At 37.0% G+C, this 18,687-nt stretch overlaps 1 protein-coding gene across 1 annotated transcript in view; it reads left to right on the top strand.

Moving 5' to 3' along the window:
* Positions 1–18,687, top strand: part of ATG7 (autophagy related 7) — a 102,386-nt gene that overhangs the window by 20,360 nt on the left and 63,339 nt on the right. Inside the window, exons 15-18 of the mRNA XM_077184793.1 lie at positions 670–873; positions 3,359–3,474; positions 4,956–5,031; positions 6,145–6,225. Of these exons, the coding sequence (XP_077040908.1) occupies positions 670–873; positions 3,359–3,474; positions 4,956–5,031; positions 6,145–6,225 (477 nt within the window). The remainder of the gene's footprint in view (positions 1–669; positions 874–3,358; positions 3,475–4,955; positions 5,032–6,144; positions 6,226–18,687) is intronic.

Genomic DNA, 18,687 nt, shown 5'->3' with positions numbered 1-18,687 from the left:
GACGAATGGAAAAGGAGGAAGTGCTGCAGCAGAATTCCTACCAGCAGGAGCTGCAGATGAAGCAGTGCATCTTCCTTGGTATCTGACTGGCTGCAGCCATTGTTGTGTTGATATTTGTGCTCCAGATCCCTCTGTGCACTTGCCACAAAGTGGAGAGAGGGGAAATGAGGACACAGGAATTGTGCAGCACAGCTGCTCCTGCTCCCCATGTGACTAAGCAGATGCAGATGAAGCCCATAAGTAATCATTAATTGCTTTCCTTACTGAGCAGAAATTGCTTTGGATAACAGATGGTATTTCATTGCTTGAAGCTGCTGTTGCTTTTTTTTTTTTGTCACAAGTTTGTGTAACAGCTAGAGGGAGTTATTCATTCAGATCAATTTGCCCTGAAAGGCACAGGAAAGGACAAGGCTTTGTGACTTTCTGAAACAGACTTTTATTTTGGTTTTTGTTTTTTTCTAAGGGCTTGACAGCTGGAATTCTGCACCTTTCAGAAGCTCTGTTGTTTATGGCTAAGGTGGTAAATATGCAGTTAATGGGTTGCTCATCCATCTTCAGCCTGTGGGGTTTTTGGCATTTATAGTGAATAAAAACCTCAAGGCTGCTTTTTTTCTTCCCCTCCCTTTTTGGCTCACTTAAAATCTGTTGTTCTCTCTTTATTGTTCCCAGTTGGTCATCAATGCTGCCTTGGGATTTGACACTTTTGTTGTTATGAGACATGGCCTAAAGAAACCAAAGCATCAAGAATCTGGTGATTCACAATTCAGCAGCACCTCTGCTCCTTCTGATCTGCTGGGATCCTCACTGTTCTCAAATATCCCTGGCTACAAACTGGGCTGCTACTTCTGCAATGATGTTGTGGCACCAGGAGACGTGAGTAGAACTTTATGCAAACAGTGATTATCTATTATCTGTTATCTATTATCTATTATATATTATATATTATATATTATATATATCTCTTTTGTTGCAACTTGAATTTCTATTTGGTTTTAATAGCGTTTCCCCAAGGGATCTGCTACTTCTGCAATGATGTTGTGGCACCAGGGGATGCGAGTAGAACTTTATGCAAACAGTGATCATATATTATGTATTATTTATAATATATTATATATATTATATATCTCTCTATTATATATTATATATCTCTCTTTTGTTGCAACTCGAATTTTTATTTGGTTTTAATGACATTTCCTAAAGAGATCTGCTACTTCTGCAATGGTGTTGTGGCACCAGGGGATGCGAGTAGAACTTTATGCAAACAGTGATCATATATTATATATTATGTATTATATATAATATATTATATATATTATATTATATTTTATATATTATATATCTCTCTTCTGTTGCAACTTGAATTTTGATTTGGTTTTAATGGCATTTCCTGAAGGGATCTGCTATTTCTGCAATGGTGTGTGTTGTGGCACCAGGGGATGTGAGTAGAACCTTATACAAATGGTGATTATATATTATATATTATATATTATATATTATATATTATATATTATATATTATATATTTATCTCTATTGTATATTATATATTATATATCTCTCTTTTGTTGCAACTCGAATTTTTATTTGAATTTTTAATGGCATTTCCTAAAGAGATCTGCTACTTCTGCAATGGTGCTGGGGCACCAGGGGATGCAAGTAGAACTTTATGCAAACAGTGATAATATATTTTATAGTATATATTATGTATTATATATAATATATTATATATATTATATATCTCTCTATTATACATTATATATCTCTCTTTTGTTGCAACTTGAATTTTTATTTGGTTTTAATGGCATTTCCCCAAGGGATCTGCTACTTCTGCAATGGTGCTGTGGCACCAGGGGATGCGAGTAGAACCTTATGCAAACAGTGATTATATATTATATAGTATATATTATGTATTATATATAATATATTATATATATTATATTATATTTTATATATTATATATCTCTCTTTTGTTGCAACTTGAATTTTTATTTGGTTTTAATGGCATTTCCTAAAGGGATCTGCTACTTCTGCAATGGTGCTGTGGCACCAGGGCATGTGAGTAGAACCTTATGGAAACGGTGATTATATATTATATATTATATATTATATATATTATATATTATATATAGTATATTATATATTATATATCTCTCTATTATATATCTCTCTTTTGTTGCAACTCGAATTTTTATTTGAAATTTTAATGGCATTTCCTAAAGGGATCTGCTACTTCTGCAATGGTGCTGTGGCACCAGGGGATGTGAGTAGAACCTTATGCAAGTGATGATTATATCTCCCTTTTGTTGCAACTTGAATTTTTATTTGGTTTTAATGGCATTTCCTGAAGGGATCTGCTATTTCTGCAATGGTGTTGTGGTACCAGGGCATGTGAGTAGAACCATATGCAAATGGTGATTATATATTATGTATTATGTATTATATATCTCTCTATTATATATTATATATCCCTCTATTATATATTATATATCTCTCTTTTGTTGCAACTCGAATTTTTATTTGAATTTTTAATGGCGTTTCCTAAAGGGATCTGCTACTTCTGCAATGGTGCTGTGGCACCAGGGCACGTGAGTAGAACCATATGCAAAGGGTGATTATATATTATGTATTATGTATTATATATCTCTCTATTATATATTATATATCCCTCTATTATATATTATATATCTCTCTTTTGTTGCAACTCGAATTTTTATTTGAATTTTTAATGGCGTTTCCTAAAGGGATCTGCTACTTCTGCAATGGTGCTGTGGCACCAGGGCATGTGAGTAGAACCTTATGCAAATGATGATTATATCTCCCTTTTGTTGCAACTTGGATTTTTATTTGGTTTTAATGGCATTTCCTGAAGGGATCTGCTATTTCTGCAATGGTGTTGTGGTACCAGGGCATGTGAGTAGAACCTTATGCAAATGGTGATTATATATTATGTATTATATATCTCTCTGTTATATATTATATATCTCTCTATTATATATTATATATCTCTCTTTTGTTGCAACTCGAATTTTTATTTGAATTTTTAATGGCGTTTCCTAAAGGGATCTGCTACTTCTGCAATGGTGTTGTTGCACCAGGGCATGTGAGCAGAACCTTATGCAAATGATGATTATATCTCCCTTTTGTTGCAACTTTTTTATTTGGTTTTGGATTTTTATTTGGTTTTAATGGTGTTTCTTTAAGGGATCTGCACCGTGTTGGTGCACACGAGGTAAAGAAGTAGCAGGTTTTGATTTGGAAGGTGACAGCTGTGAATTTGGCAGCACTAGAGGTGTTTTGCACAGGGCAGCTGGTTCCTCTGGAGCCATTCTGCCCTCCCTTGAGAGCTGTGTGTGTTTGCAGTCCACCAGGGATCGGACTCTGGACCAGCAGTGCACGGTCAGCAGGCCTGGACTGGCCATGGTGGCTGGAGCCCTGGCAGTGGAGCTCATGGTTTCTGTGCTGCAGCATCCAGAAGGGTGAGACACTGCTGTTCTCTGAGAAATCACACCAACCTAAGAGCATCTGTAGTGAGGAGGGGGAATTACACCTCAAGAAGGACAATTCTGTCAGGGGTGGTGTCTGTAAATTAATGCAGTGTGCAGTGTTGGAGGGAACTGCTTCATCAAGCCTTAAGGTTTTCTTCTGTCTCTGAATTTAACCTCAGAAAAGTATTAGGAATCTTTCAAAAGAAGAAAATGTTGCTATTAGTGATCTTGGATTTGCTGTCTCTTTCCCTTTTTTTTCCCCCTTTCCCTTTTTTTTCCCCCTTCCCCTTTTTTTCCCCCTTTCCCTTTTTTTCCCCCTTTCCCTTTTTGGTTTCCCCTTTTCCTTTTTGGTTTCCCCTTTTCCTTTTTTGTTTTCCCCCTTTTCCTTTTTTGTGTTCCCCCTTTTCCTTTTTTGTGTTCCCCCTTTTCCTTTTTTGTGTTCCCCCTTTTCCTTTTTTGTGTTCCCCCTTTTCCTTTTTTGTGTTCCCCCTTTTCCTTTTTTGTGTTCCCCCTTTTCCTTTTTTGTGTTCCCCCTTTTCCTTTTTTGTGTTCCCCCTTTTCCTTTTTTGGTTTTCCCCTTTTCCTTTTTGTTTTCCCCTTTTCCTTTTTGTTTTCCCTTTTTCCTTTTTGTTTTCCCCTTTTCCTTTTTGTTTTCCCCTCTTCCTTTTTGTTTTCCCCTTTTCCCTTTGTTTTCCCCTTTTCCCTTTGTTTTCCCCCTTTCCCTTTTTGCTTTCCCCCTTTCCCTTTTTGCTTTCCCCCTTTCCCTTTTTGCTTTCCCCCTTTCCCTTTTTGCTTTCCCCCTTTCCCTTTTTGCTTTCCCCCTTTCCCTTTTTGCTTTCCCCCTTTCCCTTTTTGCTTTCCCCCTTTCCCTTTTTGCTTTCCCCCTTTCCCTTTTTGCTTTCCCCCTTTCCCTTTTTGCTTTCCCCCTTTCCCTTTTTGCTTTCCCCCTTTCCCTTTTTGCTTTCCCCCTTTCCCTTTTTGCTTTCCCCCTTTCCCTTTTTGCTTTCCCCCTTTCCCTTTTTGCTTTCCCCCTTTCCCTTTTTGCTTTCCCCCTTTCCCTTTTTGCTTTCCCCCTTTTCCTTTTTGCTTTCCCCTTTTCCTTTTTGTTTTCCCTTCCCCTGTGATGAGGAGCTGTTGTAAGTTGTGGCAGGCACACGAAGGGTTTCAAGATAAGCCCTGTGTTGCAAATCTTATTTAAAACTCAGTGAGTGTGACACAGAAATTACTCTGAAATTCTGCACCTTGAACCTCAGGCTTATTTCCTCTCTTGAAAACCTGGGAGAGAAAAAGTGACTTGGGAGTTGCAGATGAGTCTCAGACTGATTTTTATATATATTTATCATGCTGAGTCTTGGTTCCTATGAACCAGACTTTCCACACAGATTCCTTGACTCATTCTAAGCTGTAGCAAAATGTCTGGAAATTCTGAGTGTGTTGTCTTCCTCTAATTTTCCCTGTTGTGTTTTTGGCAGTGGTTATGCTGTGGCCAGCAGCAGTGATGACAGAATGAATGAACCACCCACTTCTCTTGGGCTTGTTCCTCACCAGGTAAATCATTGGTGATAAATCCTTTTGTTAATGAGCTGGGGACTCATCATCACTGATGTTGTCTCCTTAACAAAAATGCTGATTCTATTTCCCAGAGGATTGAATCTGCAGTTTATTAAAAAATAAATATCAATAATATTAATAACCCATCACACAGCCCAGGCAGGGTGTTCCTGGCACTGTGTTTGTACTGCTCATGGACACCAAATTCCTGCTACCTACTGAGCAGGAATTTGTTGGGAGCAGGAATTTAGAGCAGAAATCATGTGAATAAAGCAATTTGTGACCTTTCTGTTCTCCATCAGAGCTGCCAATATGAGCATTTGAAATTCATATTTTCAATCTCTTCATCATTTTAAAACAATTCAAATCAGTCAACTCCCAATTATTATGGGAGTTGGCTCATTTGAATTATTTATTATTGTTATCACAAAGTCTTCACATTGTTTTGGTACCATACAGCACTTTTTTCTTCAACTCAACCCAAATTCCACTTTCAACTATGTTAAGAGTTTTTCGAAAATTCAGTTTCAAAATTTCAAAATGTGGGGCATTATTATTAATATTGCAGAGGTACTGAAGTTCTGTTCCTGGTGCCATCTCTTCATTGTAATAGACAGAATAAAAAGGGTGATCAATACTCCAAAGAGTTCACAACTGAAGTGACCAAACCCAGCTGCAAATGTTGTCAGAGCTCCCTGTGTTAGCAGAAACAGTGCTCTGGAATTTTAAATTGCCTGTCAATAATATCATATTAACATCATCGTTGAGGAATGCACAGCAGTTAAATGTTCAGACTCTAGCTTATAGAGATGGGGAAAAAATGGGTTTAAGCTGTCCCACCATGGTTTTTTATTTTTCATGGAACTTTGCAGTCAGAAAAGGCCAACTGCAGATGGTGCTGTGCCTCTATTTCTGGTGAGGTAATGCTGCATTTATTGTGCCATTATTTGTACAGAAAAGAGCAGTAATATGTGCTCAGTGTAAATTCACTACAAGTTTTACTGGGAATGACTGTCAGAATGATAGATGTTCTTTTTATCTTCAGTTCATGTTGAATTTTGGCAATGTTTAAAATAGTAATGCGATTTTATTTTTCTTTTCATCCTCTAGATCCGAGGGTTTTTATCCAGATTTGATAATGTTCTTCCAGTCAGCCTGGCATTTGATAAGTGCACAGCCTGTTCAGCCAAGGTGAGGCTGAGTTTGTGCTTTCTATTATTTTTATATTTCTAGGTCAATTTGGGGGAACTTTTTGACATTTTCTCTGACTTGGAATCTGTTTCCACTTCAGCTAAAAGTTCTTTTTCCCTCATAGCCTTTTTTTTAGCTGTTTTCTACATTTCTTTGGCATCACCTCTTAGCATGCTGCTCTTTTTATCTCCACATAAATGCTACCATCAGCTGAAGAATCCAAGCAGAGACTGACCAAGACATTGCTGAAAAAATCACCAAAATACTTATCACAAAAATACTGTCATTATCTTCTAGCGTTGTAGGAAGGAATGAGATTGGTATTATTTAAGAAATGCTTTCTGATGTCTGAAATTGAATAAATATCCCTTTAACCTTCTTAATGTCTTTCCAAATAGGCAAAGCTGTCGAAATTTCAAGTTTGTGACACAAACCAGACAAATAATGAACAATTGAGGGGAAAAAATTGCTTCTTACCATTTCTTTATTGAGCAGATTGTTCATTTTGCTGCTGGTGCTGCCAGTCCTGAGTCACCTCAGAGTTCCCAGCTGTTTCTTGGCTCTCTGGGGCAGCTCTTGCATTGTTTCCCTCTCCTGTGGCTTTCCAAAGTTCCCTCTGGCCAGTTTTTTCTGGCTGTGGAGTGCAACTTCCAGAAGTTTTCCCTGGGATCTCTCAGCAGGGAGATTCAGAGGATTTTTGCCTCATGGTTTGCAGTGCCAGGAGTTTATTTCACCCTCCTGTACCTTGAGGAGTGCTTGCAGAAAGTTCTTTTTGTTCCTTTCCCTGCCCTCATCCTCCTTCCAAAGAACCATCAAACAATAATGGGGCACTGGCAGTTTCTGGAGAACTTGCACAATCATTCTCCTTCAGTGATCCTTTCTCCCCTCTGGGCTATCTGGGTACATCTGACAAGGTTTGAAGGACTCTCAAAGTGCATTTTCTCTTCAAAAGTTGAAGCTCTAAAGTTGGGTGTTTGTAAAAATAGCAGCACTTGGATCTACCCTGTTGAAGAGCTGAAAGCTCAGCAGTAGTGGAACCTTGATGGTGGAGAATTTAAACTGTTAGAAGCAGCTTTTTTCTTTCACTTTTCCTCTTCTTTTCTCCTTATCTTCAATTCAGGAAACACTGCCATGTAAAAACAATAAAAATGTACATCCCCACAGATAAATTCAATGCAGGGATCAATTTTTCCTTAGCAAATCATTTCCTCTTGGAGGTCATTTTAAGAGAGGCCCGTTTTACATAAACAGACTTGATGATTTAATAAAAAGTGCCTTGGATTTTAGCAGCTGTGCTATTCCCAGAGAGATCACTTTTCATGTGGTTTGGGGATTGAATTTCTTGTGTGCTGAAAAGGTTGCTCCATTGGCTCACAGATTTCCTTACAGTAGAAACACAGCCTTTGTTTACTTTGCTAACTTTATTTATTGGCATAAGAATATGTCACCCTGCATTATGTGGAAATCTGATGCTGATGCTTTGAAATGACAAATCCAATTATGGTTTAATTGTAGTCTCTCTGTTGGTTTGTTGTGTGAGGGTTTGTTTTTTAATAAGGTAATTTAGGATTTCGTCCTGCTCCGTGTGAGAATGACTGGAGGTTCAGACTTTCAGCACAGATAGAATTGAATTTGCTGCCATTGTGTTCATGGTGTTTTTCTTTTGTCAGCATTCTCCTTCTTGAGCTCCTGGCACTCTGTAAAAGCACAAAATGAATTAATTAGGAATTTTAGAAGGATCCCAGTACATCCTGAAGCCATCCAGGAGGACTCAGGAGGAGCTGCTGCTGATGTGCATCTTTGGAGATTGGGCTCATTTTCATTTTATTTACATTTACTCAGCCATTCCTTCCTTTCTCTGCTTTAAAGCTTCAGAGGCCAGACATGCAATCAGCCAACTTCTCCCTAGCAGAACTGTCCTGCCCAGGCCACATGCCAGAGAAGCTTCCTGCAGGCAATTGTTCAGCAATTTTGGGATGCTCACAGCAGGAAACCAACCTATTTTTATTCTGGGCCAATTTTTCCTCGTATGATTCCCCCTCTGTCTTATTCTGGTCCTGCAGGAGCTCTGCTGGAATGTCAAATATCCCTGTCAGATCTCAGGGCACTGGGAGAGCACTGAGAGCTCTTCTGGGGCCAAACTTGTTCTGGCACCAGCAAGGGAGACTCCAGAGCTCTTTAGGATGGATATTGGCCAGAAAATATTTAGGATGGATATTTGTCAGGCAATATTTAGGATGGATATTTGTCAGGCAATATTTAGGATGGATATTTGTCAGGCAATATTTAGGATGGATATTTGTCAGGCAATATTTAGGATGGATATTTGTCAGGCAATATTTAGGATGGATATTTGTCAGGCAATATTTAGGATGGATATTTGTCAGACAGTGTTTGGATGGATATTTGTCAGGCAATATTTAGCATGGATATTTGTCAGGCAATATTTAGGATGGATATTTGTCAGGATATATTAATGTGGATATTTGTCAGAAAATATTTAGGATGGATATTTGTCAGGCAATATTTAGGATGGATATTTGTCAGACAGTGTTTGGATGCATATTTGTCAGACAATATTTAGGATGGATATTTGTCAGACAATATTTGGATGGATATTGATCAGGCAGTATTTAGCATGGATATTTGTCAGGCAATATTTAGGATGGATATTTGTCAGGATATATTAATGTGGATATTTGTCAGGATATATTAATGTGGATATTTGTCAGGCAATATTTAGGATGGATCTTTGTCAGGCAATATTTAGGATGGATCTTTGTCAGGCAATATTTAGGATGGATCTTTGTCAGGCAATATTTAGGATGAATATTTGTCAGGCAATATTTAGGATGGATATTTGTCAGGCAATATTTAGGATGGATATTTGTCAGACAATACTTTTTTCTGACCCAGAGATGGGGCAACTGAGGGGCATTTTAAAATCCTTTATTCCATTTTCAGTCTCATGAGAAGGTGAGACAATACAGATGTTATAATTCACTCTATCACAATCAGAAGCTGACTGTTTCTTCATTACAAAACACTATAAGCATTTCTTGGCTCTCAGCTTTTTACCACACCATATTATAAATGCCTTAAAACTAATAATCTAAAACTACTCCTCATAAATCTTACTACAATGCATCTTTCATAGTCCTATTTCTCTAAAGTATCTAATCTTATTTACAAAGCCATCCTTTGAAACTTTTTTCTATCTCCATTTCTCTCTCCACAATATCTGTCCTATTCTATAGCATTTCTGAATCAGCATTTCTTATCTCAAAGTCTACATACAAATATATACTATTCTATCAAGCCCTGAAAACTCTCTAAAAATCCATTTCCGGCAGATATTCATTTGTAACAACTGCTTTACTTAGAGGAGAAAACATTTAGCTTATTACTGACTGGGCTAATTAACCTGTGTACCCTGTTTGTTCATTATGTTGTGGTGAGAAGTGTTACAATTCCTTGGAAAACAGATCTGATCCTTGCAGAAAACTGCTTAGAGCCTTAAATCAGTAATATTAAAATGTGTATTTTAAAATCTAAAAAAGGTTTAAAAGAATTTTAATGCCAAGCTGCCGGTGTTTCTAGTTTAATGAGGGCAATGAACATTTCTTTTTATTGCTCCCCTTCTTGTGCATCATGGAATGAACAGGGAGACCCCACAGAGTTTAATGTCACAAAAGATGATTTCCACCAAGCAACCTGGACCTAAAGATGTAGAAACCCTCTGTTTGTACCCTTAGCTCACATTTCTGCCAGAGTTAGAATTTAGCAGCCACGTGCTGGAAATCTGACTTGTTCTCCTTAAAGAGATTTCTCTTTCCCCTGCTACAGTCATGCTCATGTGGAAGTTCCCCACTATGATAGGTATCACAATCAGCACAAGGTTCTCTGCTGATTTTCCAGTTCTTTCCCAACTTTCTCCTCCATTTGCTGGGAGCTGGAGCTGCTGAAGGGCCTTTCTACCCCTTCCTACCCTCTGAGTTCCTGTTGAATGTTTCTCAGTTTCATTGCACATCACAAAGGGGCAGACTCTGGGATCAGGGGTGGCATTGTTGCCATTATTAAAATTTCTGCTTTCAGTCAGGATATTCCCTGCCCTTGCAGATGTTTTCCCTTTTTACCCTCTCAGGAATACATGAGACCCTTTTGCTGTGACATTTACTGAGCGCTGGGGTTGTGTAAGTTGTTTAGGAGTGGTTCAGTCTGGAAATCTGTCATCATGGAGCCTCAACAATGCTCTCATTGTTCTCCTCTGCTAACTGCTGGGCCTGCATTTTTATTTGAAATTGTTCTGATCACTTATGAGAGCAACCTGCAAGATTCCCTCACTCACTGATGCTTTTCAGTTGAGATAATTTTGATTTTGATTCCAGGCCCTTCAGATTTGCCCTGACTGCACTAAGATATTCCTCTTTGTTTTCTCTCATAGCAATGGATGATCTGTCAATGAAACTCCTTAAAATCATTTTTATATTTTAAATTTTTATATTTTAAATTTTTATATTTTAAATTTTTATATTTTAAATTTTTATATTTTAAATTTTTATACCATGCATTTTAGTACCATGCATTTTAGTACCATGCATTTTAGTACCATGCATTTTTATACCATGCATTTTTATACCATACATTTTTTTATACCATACATTTTTTTATACCATACATTTTTTTATACCATACATTTCTTTATACCATACATTTTTTTATACCATACATTTTTAATACCATACATTTTATATGCCATACATTTTTATATACCATACATTTTTATATACCATACATTTTTATATACCATACATTTTTTTATACCATACATTTTTATATGCCATACATTTTTATATGCCATACATTTTTATATGCCATACATTTTTATATGCCATACATTTTTATATGCCATACATTTTTATACCATACATTTCTCAAGCCAAGTATTGTGTGGATATAAAAGTCATGGGGGGGAAAAAGCCTTGGTAGTTCCTATGCTAAAAAAAAGAAAAAATCACTTGCAGAGCTTACAGAACTGATGAAGGAAATGGGGAGAAACTTTTGTCCTTCAGGAATGAACATGCCAAAAATGTAAGAGAATGTTTTATCTGTAGCTGTGCTGTGAAGTCAGTGAAACAGAGTCCACATTTAATTTTCCTTAGTTCCTGATTTTCCATGTGTGAGCATTTGACAAGTCTCTGTACAAATTAATATTGGCTAGATTTCAATGAGACTTGAAGAATGAATTGTTAATACAGCCAGGCACCTTTTCAGCATCCTGAGTTCCATGTAGGACTCCTCTTAGAAATGAATAAAAATGCATTTTCCCATTGTTACATTTAAGTTTCAGAACAGTAGGTTTAAAGGAAAGAGGAAACCTGCCATTGTTTAAGACCATGGAGTAATTTCTGACAGGTTGTATTTCTGTTGCGTTTAAATGAAATTTTATGAGTCTTGTTTGGGATTTTTCCCAGTATTTCTTCTTCCAATTCAATGAAATTCTGACTACAATTAGGACAAAGTAAAGGACTATCAATGAGGAAAAAGACAGCATCTCTGCAGTTTTCTAGTATTGACATGTTCAATATCTACCTGTGCCTAGAATATAATTTTTAATGATATTAGAGATAACCTGTGCTGTCTTGTCATCTCTCTGTGAAGCTGTTACACAATTCCTTTTCTGTCAGTTAAAACTCAAAATACTTTGGCTGGAATAACTGCAAAAACCAACTTGGAGAACACTGAACTGGATTAAAATTCAGGAATATTCAATGTGTGGTGCTGGGGTGATGATGATGATGATGATGATGGTGTTCACCCCACCATCAATTCCAGCTCTCATTCTCTGGGATTCCACCTGGAATCCTTTATTTTGCTGGACAGGAGCAATTTGTAGTTGTTCTTTTTTCCTTCCATAAGATTTGTGCATTTTTACAGCCCAGTGCTTTCTATTCCCTGGTTTATTTGGGAAGTTATTCAGTTATTATTATTTCCAAGTTATTCAGTTATTCCAAGGATTCAGTGCATATTCATGGAGACACAATATTTTTAATTATCTTTTCTATTTTAATTATTGTGCTTGTTTTTCAGATGTTTTTCTGCATTCTCATTGCAGTCTTTGACAGGTATCTCTCTACCCTGCTGTCTGTTTTCTTCAACTTAACCAATCACCAGCTTTGCTTTATGGGAAAGCTGATCTTTGTTTGCAAATATTTTTGAACAGCTTAAGCTAAGTTTGACTTTTTTTTTTTAATTTTTCCATAGTGCTGATATATCTGTCCTTGCAGAATTGTTTCTTTTATTTGAAATTGGAAGAGTGGAGGCAATTCAATTTTAAGAGATAGTAAAATAGAAATCTCTGAAACCTGCTAAATATGGTTTTGAAGGAAATGCTGCTCCTCCAGTGCTGTTTTCACAGGTATTGCAGCACATCCAGAGTCTCATCCTCTTTGCTCTGCAGTCACCCATAAAATGTGGATTTTTCAGCTGGAGCTGTGGCTCAGGGAGCCCTGAGCAGCTGCAGGTTGTGCCAGGGCTGGGAGCTCAGGGTGGGCCAGCTCTGCCTCCTTCAGGGCTGGCTGCAATAAATGACTTTTCCTGGGCAGCACCCACTCCCTTCTGGCTCCAACCAGCCCTGCAGAGCTGGGCCACTCCTGCCACACTTTGTGCCAGCAGCCAAAGCATCACTCAGCATCAGGCAGGTGCTTTGCTGGCAGAACAATCATTTCTTGACATTTCTTGACATTTCTTTACATGCTGGGAAGTGCCCTTGCTTCTCCCCCAGCTTTAGGGGCTCTCTGCAGGCAGTGGATGCTGCTCTGGGGATGATTTAGGGGCTCTCTGCAGGCAGTGGATGCTGCTCTGGGGATGAGGTACCTGTCCCTGCACATGGCTGACCCCAAATCCCCAAATTGTCCTTGCCTGGGAAGGGGCAGGGAGGGCTGAGGGATTTCAGCAGAGGGTGAGTGATGCCAGAAGGAGCTGGGGCTGCTGATGAGCTCAGCAGCTGAAAGGCTGCACAGGAAGCAGAGTGGAATAAATGAAGTTGTGAATATCCAAGTTGTAAACATCCATCCTGAGGAAAACATGGAGTGAGCAGGGAGGGGATTGAGGGATGTACCCACATGCACAGGACCAGGATCTGATGGTGCTGGCTGCCAAAACCCCTTTTGTGCCTCTTGCTCACTCTCTAAAATAGAGATCTTGATTCTTCTCTTGGTCCTTTTGCTTCTTTTCACATCTCTGCAATCCTGTTTGCAGGCAGGGAATGCTCTCAGCTTGTGTGCTGTGCAGTGGAACTTCCTTAGTCTGGAATCTGGGGATGCTGCTGCATTTGAAATAAGTTGTGAGAAAGATTTAAGAAAGGAAAGAGCAGCTGTCTTAAATCAAAAATCTTAAATCTTAAAATCTTAGGATTTAAAATCTTAAATCAAAATCCTGCAGTTTTATCTGTCAGATAGTCTTATCACAGAAAATGGCTACTTGATGAAGCACATCAAGATTATTCCAGAAAATAATGCATGCATCTCCCAAGAACTAAATGTTGACAAGGCCATGCTTAAACTGGCATTTCTTAAATTTCTGAGAGCTCTACTTTCCTCCTTTTCATGATTCAAAAGAAACTGAAAAATCCCAAGCTAAAAAAAACCTGCAGAGACCTTTCAGAGCTGATTGATCAGTGAGTTAATTCTCCATTTTCTGCCCCTTGCTGTTCAAAATCAGGGTAGGAAATAGCAACAGGCAAAGCTCATTTGGATCCCTCCTCTCCTACTCTGAATTAAAACAACAATCTCCTCCTTAAATGATTTTTCAGCACGTTGTACTTGGATTAGTTAAGCTTTTAATATATATATAAAAGTTAACTAATAACTAATATATATAACTAATATATATAACTATATATATATAACTATAACTATATATATAACTAATATATATATATAACTATATATATAACTATGACTGTATATATATAACTAATATATATATAACTATATATATATAACTATATATATAACTAATATATATAAGTTAACTAATAACTAATATATATAATATATATTACTAATATATATAACTATATATATAACTATAACTATATAAATAACTATAACTATATATATAACTAATATATATATAACTATAACTTTATATAACTAATATATATAACTATAACTATATATATATAACTAATATATATAAGTTAACTAATAACTGATATATATATAATATATATATAACTAATATATATAACTATATATATATAACTATAACTATATATATATAACTTATATATATATAACTATATATATATAACTATAACTATATATATATAACTATATATATAACTAATATATATAAGTTAACTAATAACTGATATATATATAATATATATATAACTAATATATATAACTATATATATATAACTATAACTATATATATATAACTTTTATATATATATATATATATATATATTAGTTAAGCTTTTAATACTGATTTGCTTTCATTTTTAGTACAGGTGATGGGGAGGGAAGGAGAGAACTGTGTGTGTGCAGAGGGTGATTTCATGGTTTGGACCTGAGCCCAAAATTTTGCCATTTTTGTCTCATGGTTTCTGAATTTCCAGTGTTTCCTTGTTCAGTGCACACCTGGAGCACAGCTTTCTGCAGAACTTTATTCTCAGACTTAATCATTTGGGAATGCACAGGTTTTAGGTAATTCCATTTGAGGTCATTTTTGGAGTATTATCTTTTTTCATGTCAAATTCTCAGACTTTCCTGTTCCAAACCCATGAACTGAAAGGCCCTGAAAAGTCATTCCACGATCCTCACAAAAGTGCAATTTTATTGCTTTCTTTTTCATTGCTGTATTACAGCATCACCTTATTAGACTTTCCTTGACGACTTTTTAGGATCAGATGGCAATAAAATAAAAATGGAGAACTTTGGGAAAAGGCAAGGGTTTGGGAATGAGGATTTTTTTTTTAAGGAAGCCAGAATTATGGGTTGTGTGATAAAATTTTGAATATTAACTCAGTGGCTCAGCTTGTTCTCTTCTTATTCAGGAGGATTCTTCAGAGCATAAAACTTTTATTAAGTTGCTGTTTTAACAGCAGATACATTGAATTTTGAAGAATGGAGCTGGCAAGACTTTTTCACATCTGTCTTATTTTCCAAATGTCTTTTCAGCAGGTGAACAGTAATTTTCTATCCTTGCTGCATGGCCTGTGATAAGCAGGGAGTTAACAGGGTGTAAAAATATATCCAGGCCTGGCCAATTGCTAAAGAGAGCCTGGAATATTGAGATTTTTTTGTTACTCTGAAATGTTTAGTGAAGTACCTGCCCCCTCTGAGGGAGGGAAGCCCTTTGGGGGTAAATCACCAAGAAAACTTATTTAGGGTAAATAATCCAGGAACTTGTTTTGGGGGTAAATTACCAAAAAAATTATTTAGGGTAAATAATCCAGGAAGTTTTTGGGGGTAAATTACCCAAAAATCTGATTTAGTATAAATAATGCAGGAACTTGTTTTGGGGGTAAATTATCCAGAAATCTTCTTTAGTATAAATAATGTAGAAACTTGTTTTGGGGGTAAATCACCCAGAAATCTGATTTAGTGTAAATAATCCAGGAACTTGTTTTGGGGGGCTAAATTACCAAGAAATCTGACTTAGTGTAAAAAATCCAGGAACTTGTTTTGGGGGTAAATTACCCAAAAATCTGATTTAGTATAAATAATCCAGGAACTTGTTTTGAGGGGTAAATTACCAAAAAATCATAGTGTAAATAATCCAGGAACTTGTTTTGGGGGTAAATTACCCAAAAATCTTAGTGTAAATAATGCAGGAACTTGTTTTGGGGGTAAATTACCAAGAAATCTTGTTTTAGTATAAATAATGCAGGAACTTGTTTTGGGGGTAAATCACCCAGAAATCTTTAGTGTAAATAAGCAGGAACTTGTATTGGGGGTAAATTACCAAGAAATCTTATTTTAGTGTAAATAATGCAGGAACTTGTTTTGGGGGTAAATTACCAAGATATCTTATTTATAACAAATAATCCAGGAACTTGTTTTGAGGGGTAAATTACCCAAAAATCTGATTCAGTATAAATAATCCAGGAACTTGTTTTGGGGGTAAATTACCAAGAAATCTGACTTAGTGTAAATAATCCAAGAACTTGTTTTGGGGGTAAATCACCCAGAAATCTGATTTAGTATAAATTATCCAGGAACTTGTTTTGGGGGTAAATTACCCAAAAATCTTTATGTAAATAATCCAGGAACTTGTTTTGGGGGTAAATCACCCAGAAATCTTTAGTGTAAATAATCCAGGAACTTGTTTTGAGGGGTAAATTACCAAAAAATCATAGTGTAAAAAATCCAGGAACTTGTTTTTTGGGGGTAAATTACCAAGAAATCTGATTTAGTGTAAAAAATCCAGGAACTTGTTTTGGGGGTAAATCACCCAGAAATCTTTAGTGTAAATAAGCAGGAACTTGTATTGGGGGTAAATTACCAAGAAATCTTATTTTAGTGTAAATAATGCAGGAACTTGTTTTGGGGGTAAATTACCAAGATATCTTATTTATAACAAATAATCCAGGAACTTGTTTTGAGGGGTAAATTACCCAAAAATCTGATTTAGTATAAATAATGGAGGAACTTGTTTTGGGGGGCTAAATTACCAAGAAATCTGACTTAGTGTAAATAATCCAGGAACTTGTTTTGGGGGTAAATTACCAAGAAATCTTAATGTAAATAATCCAGGAACTTGTTTTGGGGGTAAATCACCCAGAAATCTGATTTAGTATAAATAATGCAGGAACTTGTTTTGGGGGTAAATTACCCAAAAATCTTAGTGTAAATAATCCAGGAACTTGTTTTGGGGGTAAATCACCCAGAAATCTTTAGTGTAAATAATCCAGCTGGTAGCATTCATTCCTTATTTTATTTTTCCTGGAAAGTAAACAGCCCTGATTCAAGCTCTGCAGAGGCAACCTACTTTAAAAAAGGGGAAAAAAAAAAGCCAACCCAAATGTAAACACTGGTAAAAAAAAAGTTTGAAACTGATGTGACAGAAATAAAACAAGAGCCAGTTTTGCATCAGTAGCCAGTTTCTTTGGGTTTGGAGCTTGCTTTTTGTGTTTTTGCTCAAGCAGATTTTAACTTTTCTGCTGTGAAGCAATCCTGGAGCCAGATTCTCTCTCTGAATGTCTCTGTACCCAGCAATTGGGAGGGCTTTGTGCAGAATGCTGTTAAACAGAATATAACACCAGGCCTGCACATCTGTTTCTCATTGCAAAGCAAGTCCTTTTACTCCAAGCCTGTATTTTTTTCTGTATTTTTTTCCTCCTGCCATGAGATTTGGGGTTTTTTTCACTTCAGTAAACAGGCCAGAAAGAGAAGATTGCTCATGAAATGAGTTACTGGGTATCATTTACTCAGAAAGCTTTGGCAGCCCGTGCATTTGGTCCTGGTGGGATGGTGTGCATCCACAGCTTGATTTCTTCTATTAAAATGCCATTGTGTGGAGAAAAAAAAACCATTCTGGAGCTCTGGCTCTGTGAAGTGGAGGCTGAAATCAAGGCTGTGGCATCAACCTGAGAGATTTCATGTCAGGAGCTGTGCTGTGGAAATGTGGCTTCTCCTGGCAGGGTTTGGAGCAGCCAGGAAAGCCAGAAGGAATTGGTGATTTCCAGCTCTCCTAAGCTCTGAGAAGTGACCTGCAGGTGAGGAAAAGCTGAGAGTTCCTTAATAAATCCCTTCCTGCTCCAGCTTGCCAGGCTGGGTGCAAGAATTACGTATTTCTGCTTCTTTTTGTTGTTCTTTTATAGGGTTTTTTCTGCCTGGAAAATGAATTGCTGCATAGTGACACATCACTGAAGGGCTGGGTTTGTTCCTGAAAAGGTTCAGGTGGGATTTTGTGCATCTGTGGGCAGACAGTGCCTGGTTTGAGATCAAGAACAATACAAATTGTGGCATCTCTCAAGTGTTCTGCTCCTGTAGAGCTGATCCTTGGGAGGATCTCAGTGGGACCAAGGATGGTGGGGAATTGTTCAGAAGTGCAAAAGCAAATTCATGCCAGCCTTGGGCCTTTGATGATTAAATAGGAGAAAATTTCCTTTCCATGCAACAGCAAATTGGTCACTAATTAAATCTGGAAACATTTTTTAGAATTATTTTGTCTATTTGTTGTTCAGACCGGTTTTATTCTTGTGTGATTACTCCCTGTGTGGTCTCCTGGCATAGGAATTTGAGATTATTTTGCCTCATTCTTTTTCCTTTCTGAGGGCTGGTCAGTGGCTGCTGAACAAATCTGTGCCCTGTTGCATTTATCAGAGAAAAAAAAAATTATTCCTGTGCCCTGTTCTATTTATCAGAGAAAAGCTGCTCCTGAATTTGGGGAGGAAAGGTTAGAGGTGGGCAGTTTGTGGAGTTCCTTTTGTGCTACTGGGGGGTTTCC

Source organism: Agelaius phoeniceus, chromosome 11 (assembly GCF_051311805.1).
Source record: "Agelaius phoeniceus isolate bAgePho1 chromosome 11, bAgePho1.hap1, whole genome shotgun sequence".
NCBI lineage: Eukaryota > Metazoa > Chordata > Aves > Passeriformes > Icteridae > Agelaius > Agelaius phoeniceus.
Note: the sequence above shows the minus strand (reverse complement) of the source record. Positions and strands in the feature narration are given on the sequence as shown.